At 39.8% G+C, this 18874-nt stretch overlaps 1 protein-coding gene across 1 annotated transcript in view; it reads right to left on the bottom strand.

Annotated features, from left to right (window-relative positions):
• Usp14 (ubiquitin specific protease 14) overlaps window positions 1–18874 on the bottom strand; it is a 91041-nt gene that overhangs the window by 1815 nt on the left and 70352 nt on the right. Inside the window, exons 7-11 of the mRNA XM_068360788.1 lie at window positions 17495–17663; window positions 6186–6289; window positions 5327–5462; window positions 2805–2913; window positions 1057–1239 (exon numbers count right to left, since the gene is read on the bottom strand). Coding sequence (XP_068216889.1) covers window positions 1057–1239; window positions 2805–2913; window positions 5327–5462; window positions 6186–6289; window positions 17495–17663 — 701 coding nt within the window. The remainder of the gene's footprint in view (window positions 1–1056; window positions 1240–2804; window positions 2914–5326; window positions 5463–6185; window positions 6290–17494; window positions 17664–18874) is intronic.

Raw genomic sequence — 18874 nt, 5'->3', positions numbered from 1 at the left:
TGACAAAGCTGGACATACTGTCTAAAACTTGTTTTAGAAATACATTATCTACAAATGACACAGGCAACTGCATTTCATTCTTCCTCCATTTTTCTAATACTATTTCTACTCAAGAAGAGACTAGACCAAACACTCCTCGCAGGCAAATCAATAAAGCATATCTGATACCACCAAAACACTAAGTACTGAAGGCCCAGAGTTATGAGCAAAATTAAATGTTTGAACAATCACACTGATCAATCATATTTTTACTATATCAAAATCAGTGCAGTCAGTAACATGAAAAAAAATAAGGAATTTCACAGTACAAGTCAAGATATATAAGTGAAGAAATCTGTTTATGATAATGGCCAAATAAAAAGTTAAGGTAATATTGACAGTGAGTAAGCAGCCTTCTGCCAGTTCCCAACAAAACTGAAATCTCATGAAATCTGTGATTCAGTTTTGCTTTCTCATAGGAACAATAAGTAAGTATATTACTAAGGAGGATAACAGGGTCTAACATTAAGTATATTACTCCAGTGGATAACCAGATCTAACATTAAATACTGTAATTCAACTAATCTGTCCTCATACTAAACATGTCCTGAATTGTAAATTTAATTATTACCAAGAATCGCCCTCTCATAAGAGCATTATCAAAATTTGTGGTAAGGAAGGTTTACCATACATAATATTCCACACACACACAAAAAGCTCAAAGTCAGTCCAAAATCTGTAACTAGTTGTTGCATTCATTATATCAAGAGAAGAAACCATCAAACCAAAAATAATACACAAACTCCTTTGCAACTATAATACAGGATTGATAAAAAATAATGTGCCCATTCTGAGGTGTCTCATAAGCAATGCTAATTAATGAGGGTATTAACTACAGTATACATAATACCTATGGGTAAATGCACCTCCAGGTAAGTACCTAGCCAACTATATACCTAAATTCTTTGATGCATATACAGACATATATAGACAGGACCATCAGAATAATATCAAATGCAGTCATGCATAAAAATATAACATAAAATCTTTAGAATTAAAAGTAATATGCAAACAAACCTCCTCCAGAGAGCTTCAAGATTTCTTCTTCTGTGACCGAAGTAACTTCATCATCATCACACTTCAGCCATTCCTTTCCCTTCAATCGTATCCAGCTGACATAATGACCCGAAGACGATGATCTCCCTTGATGTGTCAGCACAGCTTGAAGCTGATAAAATCCACTGTTGTTACTGCCAAGATCTGCATAAAAATATGTCATCACTAATCTTTACTTGATGCAATGGTAAAAATAAATCCTAGACTACATTTTGTATAAAAAATAGTACTTTAAGGCACCTAATTCATCACAATACACCCTACAGATACAGGCTGTGAGCAAATTATAAATGATTCTATACACAAGACTGGAAATTGCTCAGGCCTAGTAACCACCAAGTGCCTGCCCAGTTTTTTTGGCAAACTTGGTTTATGCTTCAAGTAGAACACAAGCTCAGACCTTCATTTAATTTCTAGTGAGGATAAAGCAAGCTGTCTTTGATTTGTTATACTATTTTAGATAGTTTACAGTAATAAAAAATCTCAAGCAGGCTGGAATGGCATTTCAAGTAATAATTGCATTTATGTTGGTAACAATTGTATAAAGATGAGTGAGCCTGTTGTAGGTTCAAATAACTATACCTTTTTGAGTGTTGAGAAACAAGATCAAGGACAAAGCATGGTTTAAAACCAATTGTTAATATATTTATTTAGATACTGGAGGCTTCCTTGGCTAAGATCTGCCTCTAATAGTTGATGTTTCAGCTGAAAAAAAATACAATTTAACCATAAAAGGTACCCATTCTGGTACAACACACAAATATAAATGGTAGGCTACCCTCAAATCTAAACACTTGTGCAGATTGAACAGTTCCTCTTTTGTTTATATCATATGTGACTGTTAGTTACTGTCTGAAATAAAGAAACCCTTTTGGTTGAAATGCCCGATTCCTATTTTTCAGAAGTTATACAGTCTGTTTAACCTCTCTTACTCATGTGTTAAAAAAAAAATCCTTTTCAATCATAAGCTATTAACTTGCTACATCATCTTTTCCCTTCTAATATAACTAAAGGACGCTGCTCATAAACACATGCAATTTACCAAACATTATGAAGGACTTGAAGCCTTAGAAACCATAACGGATAAAATGAAGCAGATGATAAACCAGCTCCTCATCACCCCATTCCTCAACCAACAAAGAAAACCTCCCTTATCCAACTAATCAACTCGACCTTTGACTCGGACAAGAAGACTGCTAACAGCTAAGAAATCAAGTTTAATTTATATTGACAGACTCTTGAAACCCAAATTAAATATAACTCATGAATAGTTTGGATGAATTTAGGAAAATTATTTACAATTCAAAGCTATCTAAGGAAATAGTTTCTTATAGTAAAGAGTTACCTCTGTTCGTGAATTACAACTGTTTGAATATGAGTAAATTGGGATATGAGCATACAAATTCAGATTTGATTATGGGGGCCACTGTATCAGTCTGCCAGTATAAATTTCATTCTATATGGGAATTTTTTGTGGATAAGAACCAACAAGACAAGCAAACAATGCACAGAAACTAGTCATCTTGTGCCCATACAGCAGACATGCAGTTTTCACAAGAGTTTAACGCCATTTTGTTTCACATTAGATTGCATCCCCACCTTTCTAAGATCTTAAATTTTCCACTCTCACAGCAGCTTAGATTTTAATAATAATAATGTAATAAACATTATTTTTAATTATGAAATAAAATTAAAACCAGAGTATTTACCATCTTCAAAGGAGAAAGGCATAGATCGAGTTTTTGGTTTTTTTATCACATCACCAGGTTTCCCTCTTTTCAGGGCACGCTCTTCCTCTATTTCTCGTTCCTCCATATCCTAAAAGAAAGACAATAAAATAAAATACTGACCATACAGAATGCATGCCTTCAAAGTTCTACAGAAGCTATAATATACAGGTAGGGTAATATTTCAAGAAATGATTATAGCAATGAGGTGCAAGAAAAAGAACAAAATATATTAAAAAATATTTTAGTTTTAATAATAAAAACAACCCATACTTTATTCAAAAATAATAATTTGGAAACATTGGTTGGTCTTTTATACAACTAAACAACCTTACGTCTATCTACCAAGGAACTTCCCCCAATTTTGGAGTCCAGCCTGACAAGGGATTCAGCCAAGTTTAGTTGGTACTGCTAGATTGTCACAGCCCACCCTCCTCCATTATCCACCATAATGAAGCTTTGTATGATGAATCCTCTACTGCTGCTAACTCAGCACCGCAAACAGAGGAATCAGTATGGCCTACCTGAACTGGGTCACAATCGCTCACCTTTCATTCCTAATTTTAGCACACACTTTTAGCTCTCTCACATTTATCACTCCGTCCATCCACCCAAACCTTGGCCTTCCTCTTGTACTTCTCCCATCAACTCTTGCATTCACCACCTTCAAGCAGACAGCAATTTCCATTCTTTCTACATGGCCAAACCACCTCGACACATTCATATCCACTCTAACTGCTAAATAATTTCTTACACCAGTTCTTACTCTCACTACTTTGTTCCTTTCCCTATATAATCAAGATACAGTACACCAGCCATACTACTCAGACACTTCATCTTGAACACATTTAATTTCTGTCTCTTCATCACTTTCATCCCCAACAACTCCGATCCATACATCACAGTTGGTAGAATCACTTTCTCGTACAGAACTCTTTACGTTCATTCCTAACCCTCTCTATTCTTTACCATTCCCTTCACTGACCCCAAAACTTTACATCCTTCGTTCACTCTCTGATGTACATCCGTTTACACTCCACCATTTTCAGCAAAAACAGACTCCAAGTACTTAAACCGATCTACTTCAAGTAACTCCATTTTACATGACATTCAACCTAGCACTACCCTCCCTTCTCAAGCATCTAATAACCTTACTCTTACTCACATTAACTCTAAACTTCCTTCTCTCACACGCCCTTCCAAACTATGTCCCTAATCGACCCAGATTCTCCTCCGAGTCTGCAACCAATACAGTATCCACCAGAAACAACAACTAATTTGCCTCCCATTCATGATCACCTCGTCTGTCAGTTTCAATCCTCGACCAAGCACACAAGCATTACCTCTCTCACAACTCTATCAACAAACAAATCGGCCAACCATGGCAACATCACACATCCCTGTCTCAGCCCCACTCTCACTGGAAACCACTCACTCACTTCATTTCCTATCCTAAAACATGCTTCATTGCCTATGTAAAAACCTTCCACCAAACCATATAACCTCATCAAATTCCACATTGCCTCCCTATCAACTCTATCATAAACTTTCTCCAGATCCACAAATGCAATACAGACCTCCTTCCCATTCACTAAATATTTCTTGCATATATTCTTAACAATAAAAATCTGATCCATACATCCCATACCTCTTCTAACACCGCCCTGTACTTCTAAGATTGCATCCTCTGTTTTATTCTATCCTATTAAATCAATACTCTATCACACACTTCTCCAACCACACTCGACAAACTAATACCCCCTGAATTACAACACTCGTGCACATCTTTCTTACCTTTGTATAGCAGAAAAATACATGCTCACACCCAGTCCACTGGTACCATTAACAACATAAAACATACATTAAACAATGGGTCCTTCTATCAAAGTAGGAGTTTGGTCATACCTTTGCCATGTGAGGGTAATTGTTTGGTATTTGGTAGTGCGTTCAAACATTTACACAAATAAATGTAAAAACAACACCTACACAGTACTGTAGTGAATATATTCTAGTGTTGAAAGATTATCAATTATTGCTTGTATGTGAGAATTGTAGACTCAAATGTTAAATACACACGCATTCGGCCTCTTATACAGGTGTCATACAATTATTACATACAAACATTATACAAAACATGGCAAATTATCATAGACAGGTAATAACATATGTCAACAAGATATACTTCTTGTTTTGAATTGTTGGCATATGACATGTTCATATAGCTGTGCCTAGAATAGCTAAATCATTTCCAGACTTGACCAGCCATTTGTCCCAGCATGCCCAAATTTGAAATTTGTCCAGAAAATAAAGGGTTACCAGTATTTGTCAGATTATGTTTTTACTTTATTAATTATGAAGTTTACAACCTTTAACCATTATTTTATTAAGTCGCAAATTTTTCAAGTATTTTTCCAAACTATACCCGAGTCCTTTATTAAGCTTTGTATTTGTGTATGAACAAACAATTGCTATCAATTCTTTACATAGAATGACTAAAACCTTACCTTGTACTTCTCTCTATTAGGTAGCAGCCTTTTCTGTAATTCTTCTGTACATAGCTCAAATATATCCAGCACTATTGGGAATTTTACATCTTTCAGTATTTTTGCGTTTACAGCTTCTTTTTCCTTATAAAAAAATCTGAAAAACAAAAACCATTATTATAAAAGGCTGGTCTTATATTTTACTATATACTACAGTATCTTGTTCTAATACTAATTGTAAATTAACACCAATAAGGAAATATTCTGTAAGGAAAGGTTAACATAATAGAAATAGTTAACATTAAAAGTAGTAGATAGAGGAATAAAATATTCAAGTAGCAAAATATTCTTCAGAACGAGTGTCAATCTTTAAATCATGCTCTTGTATTTAATTTCTATAAAGTGTACTAAATATAACCGGATTTATTCTGTATGATTATTTTCTTATCTGGATGGTTCATTTATGTTTTGTTTTTCCTAATATATGTTTTGTGTATCGTCTCCAGCACAACAGTAGAGTTCTGGTCTACTCTCGTCCCCAGTCCATGCATACTGCGTAGGGGTTTCATGGAGCTATATTTTAAGGGATATTGTTTTTCCTTTGTTTTGAAAATAACAGAATTATATTTAAAGCTTTAATTCTATAGGTGGAACTAAAAGACCAACATTTACCTTTATGTAGTACTAAGACAACTTGATTATTTTCACTATGCTTTATGTCCTCGCAAAAATGGCTAGATAAACTACTGTTTTTTAAACAAAGGCCAGAGGCTTGCCTATTACTGCAATGTTTTTATGGTAATCTTCTATACATATCTTCAAAATACAAATTAATGAAATGGAAAAAAAAAAAAAATTGTCAAAATACATTTTGACCTACCTAACCATTTCAACAGTTAAATAAGCTGGTAATCTTGATATTTTGGATTTTTTTGTATATACAGCATCTCGGTCTAAAATCGCTGATTTCTTTGTGATTTGTTCCTGAAAGGAAAAAAATTTCAGTCCACAATATTTACATACTTAAAAAACCAGTCACAAAATCAAAGCATAGAATACTTCCACTTTCTTTCAAAGAATAAATATATAAATTATCTTTCATAAAATGATATTTTAATTATAAAATAAATTTTTGAATATACTTACCCGGTGAATATATATAGCTGCAACTCTGTTGCTCGACAGACAAAAAACAGTAAAAACTCGCCAGCGATCGCTATACAGGTTGCGGGTGTGCCCACCAGCGCCAACTGTCGGCCAGATACCATACTCGATGTAAACAAAGACTCAATTTCTTCTCATCCCACTGCGTCTCTATTGGGGAGGAAGGGAGGGTCGTTTAATTTATATATTCACCGGGTAAGTATATTCAAAAATTTATTTTATAATTAAAATATCATTTTTAAATATTTAACTTAGCCGGTGAATATATATAGCTGATTCACACCCAGGGTGGTGGGTAGAGACCAGTTAAATATGTTTACATCGTATAAGCTAAGAGTTTTTATTTCATTTTGGAAGTTATCAATATAACAAAAACAAAATAAATAGGTACCTGGTAAGGAAGTCGACTTAGACGATTACTCTGCCTTGTAAGTACGTCTCCCTTACGGAGCCTCGCGATCCTCTTAGGATGCTGACAGACCCCTAGGAGCTGAAGTATCAAGGGCTGCAACCCATACAACAGGACCTCATCAAACCCCTAATCTGGGCGCTTCTCAAGAAATGACTTTGACCACCCGCCAAATCAACCAGGATGCGAAAGGCTTCTTAGCCTTCCGAACAACCCATAAAAAACAACATTAAAAACATTTCAAGAGACAGATTAAAAGGATATGGAATTAGGGAATTGTAGTGGTTGAGCCCTCACCCACTACTGCACTCGCTGCTACGAATGGTCCCAGTGTGTAGCAGTTCTCGTAAAGAGACTGGACATCTTTCAAGTAAAATGACGCCAACACTGACTTGCTTCTCCAATAGGTTGCGTCCATTATACTTTGCAGAGATCTATTTTGCTTAAAGGCCACGGAAGTTGCTACAGCTCTAACTTCGTGCGTCTTCACCTTAAGCAAAGCTCGGTCTTCCTCACTCAGATGTGAATGAGCTTCTCGTATTAACAATCTGATAAAGTATGACAAAACATTCTTTGACATAGGCAAGGATGGTTTCTTAACTGAACACCATAAAGCTTCAGATTGGCCTCGTAAAGGTTTAGTACGATCTAAATAGAACTTAAGAGCTCTAACAGGGCATAAGACTCTTTCTAGTTCATTGCCTACGATCTCCGATAAGCTGGGAATATCGAAAGATTTAGGCCAAGGCCGAGAAGGTAGCTCATTTTTGGCTAGAAAACCAAGTTGCAGCGAACAAGTAGCTTTTTCCGACGAAAATCCGATGTTCTTGCTGAAGGCATGAATCTCACTGACTCTCTTAGCTGAGGCTAAGCATACCAGGAAAAGAGTCTTAAGAGTGAGATCTTTCAGGGAGGCTGACTGTAAAGGCTCAAACCTGTCTGACATGAGGAATCTTAGTACCACGTCTAAATTCCACCCAGGAGTAGCCAAACGACGCTCCTTAGTAGTCTCAAAAGACTTAAGGAGGTCTTGCAGATCTTTATTGTTGGAAAGATCTAAGCCTCTATGCCGGAAGACCGATGCCAACATGCTTCTGTAGCCCTTGATAGTGGGAGCTGAAAGGGATCGTCCTTTTCTCAGGTATAAGAGAAAATCAGCTATTTGGGCTACAGAGGTACTGGTCGAGGATACAGAAACTGACTTGCACCAGTCTCGGAAGACTTCCCACTTCGATTGGTAGACTCTAATGGTAGACGCTCTCCTTGCTCTAGCAATCGCACTGGCTGCCTCCTTCGAAAAGCCTCTAGCTCTCGAGAGTCTTTCGATAGTCTGAAGGCAGTCAGACGAAGAGCGTGGAGGCTTTGGTGTACCTTCTTTACGTGTGGCTGACGTAGAAGGTCTACTCTTAGAGGAAGACTTCTGGGAATGTCTACTAGCCATCGAAGTACCTCGGTGAACCATTCTCTCGTGGGCCAGAGGGGAGCAACTAACGTCAACCTTGTCCCTTCGTGAGAGGCGAACTTCTGCAGTACCTTGTTGACAATCTTGAACGGTGGGAATGCGTAGAGATCCAGATGTGACCAATCTAGGAGGAAGGCATCTATATGTATTGCTGCTGGGTCCGGGACTGGGGAGCAATAGATTGGAAGCCTCTTGGTCAGCGAGGTTGCAAAGAGATCTATGGTTGGTTGACCCCAAGTGGCCCAAAGTCTCTTGCACACATCCTTGTGGACGGTCCATTCGGTTGGAATTACTTGCCCTTTCCGACTGAGACAATCTGCTATGACGTTCAAGTCGCCCTGGATGAACCTCGTTACTAGGGAGATGTCTCGACCTTTTGACCAGATGAGCAGGTCCCTTGCGATCTCGTACAACGTCAGTGAGTGGGTACCTCCTTGTTTGGAGATGTACGCCAAGGCCGTGGTGTTGTCCGAGTTTACTTCCACCACTTTGCCTCGAAGGAGATACTCGAAGCTTTTCAAGGCCAGATGAACTGCCAACAGCTCCTTGCAGTTGATATGCATGCTCCTCTGACTCGAGTTCCACAGACCTGAGCATTCCCGACCGTCCAGCGTCGCGCCCCAGCCCAAGTCCGATGCGTCCGAGAAGAGAACGTGGTTGGGTATCTGAACAGCCATGGGAAGACCCTCTCTTAGGTTGATATTGTCCTTCCACCAAGTCAGACAAGACTTTATCTTTCCGGAAATCGGGATCGAGACCGCCTCTAGCGTCTTGTCCTTTTTCCAGTGAAAAGCCAGATGGAATTGAAGAGGACGGAGGTGTAGTCTTCCTAGTGATACAAATTGCTCCAGGGATGACAGCGTCCCTACCAGACTCATCCACAGCCTGACTGAGCAGCGTTCTTTCTTCAGCATCTTCTGGATGGATAGCAGGGCTTGATCTATTCTGGGGGCCGACGGAAAAGCCCGAAAAGCTTGACTGTGAATCTCCATCCCTAAATACAGAATAGTTTGGGATGGGACCAGCTGCGACTTTTCCAAATTGACTAGGAGTCCCAATTCCTTGGTCAGATCTAGAGTCCACTTGAGATCCTTCAGACAGCGACGACTGGAAGAGGCTCTGAGAAGCCAGTCGTCCAAATAAAGGGAGGCTCGGATGCCCGATAAGTGGAGGAATTTGGCCACATTCCTCATCAGCCTCGTAAATACGAGAGGAGCTGTGCTTAGGCCAAAGCACAGGGCCCGAAACTGGTAAACCACATCTTCGAAGACGAATCTCAGAAAAGGTTGGGAGTCTGAGTGAATGGGGATGTGGAAGTAGGCGTCCCTTAGGTCTAGCGAGACCATCCAGTCTTCCTTTCTGACCGCTGCTAAGACTGACTTTGTGGTCTCCATGGAGAACTTCGTCTTTGTGACAAAGACATTCAGAGCACTGACGTCTAGCACCGGTCTCCAACCTCCTGTCTTCTTTGATACTAGGAAGAGACGGTTGTAAAATCCCGGTGATCGAAGGTCCGAGACTTTGACCACCGCTCCCTTCTCTAGCAAAAGAGACACTTCCAGTTTCAGGGCTTGTCTCTTTTCTTCCTCTCTGTACCTGGGAGAGAGATCGATGGGGGACGTCGCTAGAGGGGGTTTGCGTACAAAAGGGATTTTGTACCCCTCTCTGAGTAACTTCACAGATTGTTGATCTGCGCCTCTCTTCTCCCAGGCTTGCCAGAAGTTCTTGAGTCTGGCTCCTACTGCTGTCTGAAGTTGCGGGCAGTCAGACTCTGCCCTTAGAGGACTTGGATCCTTTCCTCTTCCCTCGCTTCCCTTCGGCACGAGCACCTCCTCTGCTGGAGGCTCTGCCACGAAAGGGCGGAATAAAGCGAGACGCTGGAGTGTCTATCCTCGGTCTAGCAGACAATGTAGGCAAAGGGGGAGCTTTGCGAGCCGAGGATGCAACTAGATCGTGGGTGTCCTTCTGAACTAAAGATAAGGCAATTTCCTTTACCAAGACTTCAGGAAACAGGCACTTGGAAAGGGGAGCAAAGAGAAGCTCAGATCTTTGGCATGGCGTCACTCCAGCAGACAGGAAAGAACAGAGAGACTCTCGCTTCTTCAGGACTCCGGACGTGAATGAGGCGGCTAGCTCGTTGGACCCATCACGGACGGCCTTGTCCATGCAGGACATAATGAGCAAGGAAACATCCTTATCTGCTGAAGAGATTTTCCTGCTCAGGGCTCCTAAGCACCAGTCTAGGAAGTTAAAGACTTCGAAAGCCCTAAATATCCCTTTAAGAAGGTGGTCCAGGTCCGATGGTGACCAACAAATCTTTGAGCGTCTCATGGCAAGGCGGCGGGGAGAGTCTACAAGACTTGAGAAGTCACCCTGGGCAGAGGCAGGAACTCCCAAGCCGAGAACTTCTCCCGTGGCATACCAGACGCTCGACCTAGACGAGAGTTTAGATGGGGGAAAGGCAAATGCTGTCTTCCCTAAACTCTTCTTAGACTAACCAGTCTCCCAACAGCCGCAAAGCTCTCTTGGATGAGCGAGAGAGAACGAGTTTAGTAAAGGCAGGTGCGGCAGCAGGCACGCCTAAAACAAACTCTGACGGCGGCGAACGAGGAGCCACAGAAACAAAGTGGTCAGGGAACAACTCCTTAAATACAGCCATGACTTTTCTAAAGTACAATGATGGTTGAGTTGCCTTAGGCTCGTCAAGTTCTGAAGGTTGATCCTCTTGTGGTTCAGCAACGTCCTCATCTGATAGTTCCTCATCCGAAAACTGATGAGGAAACGGCAACGGAGTGGGCAACGTTTGGCTCGCTGAGTCCGGTCGCACTGGTGCATGCGTGACGGAGCCGGACGCAGCGTCATGGAACTGCTGCACAGTCTGTGAACTGTCAACAACCATGGGTGCGCGAGGACGCACAGCGTCCACCCGAGACTGTTTAGACCGTCTGGGTTGTGCAGTCAACACCATACCGGGTTGCGGAGGTTGACGCACCGCGTCAAAACAAGTCACCTCTTATGGTTGCTGAACGTCCTGAACGTCAACAACCACCTCCGTGCGTCGCCTAACCTCAACGTGCGGCTGGCAACCCACACTGGGTCGCATCAGTGGAGGTACCCCCCCAACTGGTAGACGCGAGAAACTTACCTCAGCGTCAACAGGACGCACAACAGACCGCTTGGATGGTTGTTGGCCAGAAGGTTCAGCAGCAACCTTCTCCGCATTAAAGTCCTCCATCAAGGACGCAAGCTTGGACTGCATGTCCTGCAGCAACACCCATTTAGGGTCTACGGCAGCAGGTGCGGCAACAGACGGGGTGAGCGACTGAGGCGGTACCGCTTTGCCTCTCTTAGGCGGCGAGCAGTCATCAGATGACAGCAACGAGTCCGAACTGACCCAGTGGCTACAACCGGGACATTGGACTTGTCCTGAAGGGACCGACTTACGTTTCAAAGGTCGTGAGACCTTGGTCCAAGGTTTCTTACGAGAAACACCTTCGGACGACGAGGTAAAAACGGGCTCTCTCGTCTTACGTAGGTAGGGGCGATCTTGGGGAGATACGCCTGATACCATGGAGGGAACGTCTGTTCGCTGATCAAGGCCTCTCGAACCCATGCGTCGTACGACATTGCTTCTCCCCTGGGCTTGGAGCTTGCAAGAGGTCCCGGACTAGGAGGACGACAGGCACGAACAGACGAACCCTCAAGCGCAACACTGTTCACAACACTTTGAGAAACACTAGGCACTTTATCACTTCCCGCGGCACTTTGGCACTTTAGTTCCTTAACATCCGCCATGAGTTGATTGCGGTCACTTGCAAGGGACTCAACTCTCTCCCCCAAGGCATGGATAGCACGCATCATGTCAGCCATCGATGGTTCCTGAGTGCTAGGAGGGGGGTTAGGAACAACCACTACAGGGGAAGGATTAGGTTGAGGGGCATGAGGAGAGGAAAAATCTACCGACCTAGAAGAACTTCTCCTTACCCTATCTCTCTCTAGTCTGCGTGTATACTTCTCAAATTCGATAAAATCGAATTCCGAAAGGCCCACGCATTCCTCACACCGATCTTCCAATTGACAGGTTTTACCCCGACAATTGGAACAAACAGTGTGAGGGTCGAGAGAAGCCTTTGGAAGACGCCTATGACAATCCCTAGCATTGCATTTTCTGAACTTGGGAACTTGTGAAAGGTCAGCCATTTTGAATTGGTCAAGGGAAAATTCCAAAAAACGATCTAAGTCATCAACAATGAATCCGATACAAAAGAGTTCAAGGATTTATTTGAAGAAAAACCCTGTACTGCGAAAGCTCAAAACCAAATTAAAGTACTTCACCAAATATGATGGGAAAAACTCCAGGTTTCAACAGCGAGTAAAGTACGTCTTGTCGACACGTCGACAGAGAAGAAATTGAGTCTTTGTTTACATCGAGTATGGTATCTGGCCGACAGTTGGCGCTGGTGTGCACACCCGCAACCTGTATAGCGATCGCTGGCGAGTTTTTACTGTTTTTTGTCTGTCGAGCAACAGAGTTGCAGCTATGTATATTTACCGGCTAAGTTAAATATTTAAAAATGATGTGCAACATGAACATGACAAAAATGAAAGTAATTTGTATTTTTCCTAACGATACAAACCTGGAGTTATTGATAGGGATACACTTTTGGTGAAGCTGACAAACGAACCCTGATAATTTTAGCGAGAGATAACCACCCCAACCGCTAGTTAGCGGGAAGGGTTGGGGGGTAGCTGTCAACCCCGCTCACTCACACACTTGGGCTGAGTACCCACTTTGCTTTCAGGCAAGACTTTAAGGGGGACAGGACTGGCGGGGCAATTTGTATTCATAGCTTCAGGTTTGTATTATGAAAATTACAAATTATTTTCAATTTGTCATTTGTTCCGACACTATATACAAACCCTCCGCTATTTATAAGGAGGACTTGCCTCTTAGGAGGGAGAAAGTTCTCGCCAACTGGCTTTGGCACTGACCTGAGGTTCTCTCTCCTCTGATATTAGATCGTAGAAACCATGCCCTGCTAAAATAGTTGTGCTATGCACAATTAGCAGCCTGCAGAAGCTGTGTTTGTGATACTAGCAGTATAGCTGGTGTTAGTAAATAGGATCTTGAGTCATAGGAATCTGAGAATACGTTGGGACTGATCACTACTCCGTTGAATGACTTCCTGGGAACATTAGATATTCTTGACAAAACAATACAGGTATTTTGTCATCTGCTTCTGAATCCCTTAGCATTGCAGATGATTCCACTTTAGCTATTTAAAAATCAAGACTTTTGTACACTCCCTACTTTTTACCCGGGGTCTGGCAAGTGTGTAACAAAGTTCAAGCTTTCTGTGAACCATATTGTCTCTAAATAAACCTGGTCAGGACATATGGGAAATGATCCGCACAACTGGACCATCTGCTGTCATTTCCAAAAAGGTTGTCAGACTATAGTAATTCAATCTGCTCAGATGAACTATTTCAAGGGTGGTTTGCCCAAACACATACAGTAATTAGGACCAGCATCTCTCACATTCACGAAACTGATCTTCTATCCATGCAGTGCTAAAATTTGAAGCTTTTTCATATCTAATCAACTGAAATCTTTTGATGACAATCTCGAACCCATTGTTTTCGCAACTCCTAGATTACCCTTTATAAGTCTTAAAAGACAGTCTACCATAATCTACCATTATTTTATATAAAAAACAATAATTCTTTAATTTTATGAGGGTTAGTCTAAGAATGTATCAATAATTAAAAGTAGCTAGGTTCATATTATTAAAACATTTAAGGTGTGCTTTAAGATAAGAATCACCAGTCTCAGCTTAATTTGGTACTGTAGTATCTTAGATTAGACTTCTACTTTCAAGTATTATAACGGATATATTGGTAGTGATCACCAGCTCCTAATTTCCACACTGAAATTAAAACTGAAAACACCCCACAAATGTAGATAGAGTACTTAGGTTTGATACTTATAAGCTTATAGAAGATGAGCACAGAGAAACCTTTGCAATTGAAAGTAGGAATCGATTTGCAGTCTTACAGACTTCAGAAGAAGAGGAGCAGACAATTAATGAAGAATGGTGTGATATTAAGAACATATATCAGTCAGTTGGTAGTGACGTTTGGGACATGCAGTTACAAGGAGAAAGCCATGGATATCAAATGATAATTGGGATACTACACTGTAAAAAGAAGAGAAAGAAATTGATTGTTGAAAGTTTTCAAGGAAGTAATGATAGCTAGGTGAAAAGAAAAGCCAGGAATGGCTGGAGAGAACATTTAAGACAGGAAAGCAGATGAGGCTCATAAAGGGAGTGGCTATGGTGTAAGAATTGCTCATAGAATTATTAATGAAATCTCTACTGGGGCAAGGAAGAAGCATATGCCCATCAAAAAGAGAGTTGGATCTGTTATAACAACAGAAGATGAAGAAAGGAAACGTTGAATGGAACATTTTAGTGAGGTCATGAGTAGGAGATATGAAAGGAATAATTTGATTGATACACCTGAAGCTGAGGAAGATCTTGATGTGCCTATGAATGAATTCAGTGTGTTTGAAGTTGAAGCTATCATTAAAAAACTCGAGAGATGGAAGGCCACTGGATACGATGGAATAACAGCCGAGATGATATTGGTCGAAAATGAAGTGACTCCCAGAATACTTACAAGATTGTTTGACAAATGTGGTATAAAGAGGCAAAACCTGATGAATGGGAGCTAGGAAAAAAAAAAAAAAAAAAAAAGATCTGACTGATTGCAATAACTACAGAGGCATCATACTTACATCAGTTGTCATGAAAATATATAGTACAGTACGCTTATTCTTAAGAGACTAAGAGAGAAAGATTGATGAAAAGCTGAGAGATGAATAAGCAGGATTTAGAAAAGATAGAAGTTGTACTGACCAAATTTTAATTTTAAAACATGAGGTATAGCAGTGTAGAATATAGAAATACACTTTTGATGGCATTTGTGGACTATGCAAAAGCCTCTGATAGTGTGCACCGACCAATTTTGTGGAGAGTCCTGCGTTATTAGAGTTCCTCTCAAGTATATAAATTTCATTAAGTCTGTTCATGAGCATAGCAAGTGCACAGTTAATGTTAGTGGAGTCCTATCAAAAGAATTTCCAGTGAACATTGGAGTACTCCAAGGGAATGTGTTGTCACCTATGTTGATTATCCTCCTCCTGGATTTTGTAATGCATAACATAGTTGGGGATGGTGGAGAAGGATTGGACTAGATTGGTAATAAGTATGATGCTGTCCTTATTAGCAGAACACCACAGGACTTGCAAAGCTTGCTTATCAGGATGCATGAAATATCACATGAGATTGGGCTCAACATAAATATGATGAGAACGGAGTATGCAATGGAAGACGAAATATCATTGGAAAGAGAAAAGACTGAGGTGGAATAATTTAAATACTTAGGAACTATGATCTCTAATAGAGGATCTTTAAAATTTAAGATTAATGAAATATTAAAAAGAGCAAATCAGAAAATGGCCACGTTAAGTAAAATTTGGAAACCAAATCGTCTGAAATTACATATAAAAATCAGGATATATATCAGTTTAGTAAGATCGGTGCTACTGTATGGACAGGAATCGTGAAATACCAATGAAACAATATCCAACAGATTTTGTAGATTTAAGAACAAAGCACTTAGAAAAATATTTGGAGTTAAATGGCAGGACAGAATTAGAAATGAAACTATAAGAGAGATTACTTGAGTGCCATATGTGGATGAGATCATGGTGAGGGGTAGGTGGAAATGGTTTGGGCATACTCTTCGTACTCGCCAAGAGAAATTAGTTCACCAAACTTTCAAATGGGCTCCACAAGGCACTAGAAGAGTTGGAAGACCTAGGCCACATGGCTGAAGACTATGAAACGTTAAGTAGATGATGATGGTTGGAGAAGTATTCACTTAAAAGCTCAAGATAGAGACAACTGGCAAAAATCAACCGAGGCCCTTTGTGTCAATAGGCGTGGGAAATGAGGATGATGATGATATTTAAGCATATCAATATAGGATGACAGTAATTAGGTCTACTTGTCAGACTCAGGATGTGGATTTACATATGTGATAGGTTCAATTTTGAATCTTCAAGATACTTTCACTTGTAACCTTACAGCTAAACGTATAATAATCTACAAGCACTACCTTTTACAGTGAGCTTTGGAAGGAAGTTCATTGTGTCTTTTTTTAGTGCTAAATAGTTTTAGATTAAGTGTCAGTTACAGTTATACATACCTTGTAAACTAAGTTTCTAAATATCAGGAGTAAACCTATACCTTTTAAATTTCCCAGAAAGATTTCCTTGGAAAGAATTTTTAGACAGGTCAATTATGTACCTGTTTGGTGTCAGGTTGACATCATCTTTAGAAATCCTGACTTTCTTATAAAGATTATTGGCTTTTAGGTCCTATAGTGGCTGCTCCTTTGGCCTTCTAATCTTTATAAAAAAAAAAAAAAAAAAAAAAAAAAAAAAAGACAACAACAACAACAACAAAGATTGGAGCCCTATTAGCAAGCAGTTTTTGAAAGGATTCCAAATAAATTCTAGACCTATTAAGTCTGGAATTCTAATCAGGTTATACATTTCAAATTCATGTTGACCTATCTCTTTCCTTCACTGGCATCCTATCTCCATCAGTGTGGGATCCTGTTTTATGATGTCAATGAAGAGAGAATAATTAAGACTTCAAAACTGAAGAATGGGAAACTCCTAGCGAGCTACTTACCATTAACCAATAGATTGTCTCATTAATTTACTGGAGGCTTGTATCTTTTGAAGTAAAGAAAATAGCAAATTCTTTATATAAATTTTGGGGGTTAACGTCGATAAACCGAGCTTTTGGAGAGGAAGCAATATCAACATGAGGGGAGCATAGACATAAAATTTCATCATCAAAATTCTGTTGTTTAGACTAAAAAATATAACCAAAATATTCAAGCTGCCTACCTTGAACAAAATTTTCAAGCCTTAGAAGTACTTCACCCTCAATAAAAGACTACCATTTTCCCCATATACATAATAAAATATAAAATTTGTTAAGAATAATGCATCTTGAGAGGTTTATAGCACTACTGTATCTGTGAACAACAACAGATAAATGTTTCAATGCCTCACCTGGATTCTAGCAACTAGCCCAGTATGTAAATATTTAACATCTTGACTAATATGGCAAAGCAATTGTTGGAAATTGTCCGTTGACTTAGTTACTTCTTCTTCTTCACTTTCAACACATTTCCATTCACAAGAAAATTCTCCTGAGAAGAACTGATCAATAAGAGATGTCCTGTGAAAGAGAAAACAAAGAGCTAGAGATATGTCATGGTACACTATAGTTCTACAATCGGACTATCAAAGACAACACAGCTACCATCTTATTTAACAGGATAAAACACCACGGCACTATCCATCATCAGCAATTACATATCACATTATCCCTTTACCAGATTAAACATAAAATGATATCTCTTCACGGTCTTCTATCTTATGTGCCCCGTGGTTGAATTTCCTCTCTTGAAAACTATTCAGACTTTTCATCATCATCATCTCCTCATAAGTTTATTGACGTAAAGGGCTTCGGTTAGATTTCGCCAGCCGACTCTATTTTGAGCTTTTAATTCAATACTTCTCCATTCATCATCTCCTACTTTGTGCTTCATAGTCCTCAGCTATATAGGCCTGTTCCAACTCTTCTAGTCCCTTGTGGACCCCAGATGAATGTTTGGTGAACTTATCTCTCTTCCATTCAGACTTTTAAAATCTGAAAATCTCTCTGGATAAAATAGTTACAGAATGAAAATATAATCTAGCTGCATAGCATAACCTATGTCAGACAACCCTAAGGCATTAACAGAAAATTTCCATCACACAATGTAGAATAGTTTATAGTACTACATGAAAGAGTAATTAAATAACTCAAAGTTTAGGAGTCCTATAGGAATCTGGGAATTTTGATTCAATCAAGTGTCTTATTAATGTAAAGCTTATAGCTACTTTGACAAAGTCATATCTCAGCAACACCATAATTGCTCAAGTAAATATCTTTCTTTAAAAAGAATTCTATTGAATTCTTCCTTGAATTTTTCAGCTCCCACATTATCACATCTTGCAGCTTCACAGCATAATTTCACATTGTGGAAATTATTAGGATTCCACATATGCCGAGACCATCCATGAATTGCTGTGTGTGTTCAAGTTTAGGTAGGGTAGTGGTAACAACCTGTAAGCATTTCAATAGTATTCTTACCTTAGCCTGTATTATCAGTAACATAGATGGAGTATTCTGTATTAGACCTTCCATCCCTGTTAAAAGAAGTCACCCAATAACAGCAATAGGACATTCTCCTTTCTTTTTAATAGTCAGGCCTTCTACATCCTGAGGCCCAATACTGCACAGTATTCCAGAAGTTTAATTCCAGGTGTGACGAAGTTGTGGAACGATCTTCCTAATCAGGTAGTTGAATCGATAGAACTTCAAACTTGCAGCAAATGTTTTCA

The sequence above is a fragment of the Palaemon carinicauda genome, chromosome 37, assembly GCF_036898095.1.
Source record: "Palaemon carinicauda isolate YSFRI2023 chromosome 37, ASM3689809v2, whole genome shotgun sequence".
NCBI classification, from domain to species: domain Eukaryota; kingdom Metazoa; phylum Arthropoda; class Malacostraca; order Decapoda; family Palaemonidae; genus Palaemon; species Palaemon carinicauda.
Note: the sequence above shows the minus strand (reverse complement) of the source record. Positions and strands in the feature narration are given on the sequence as shown.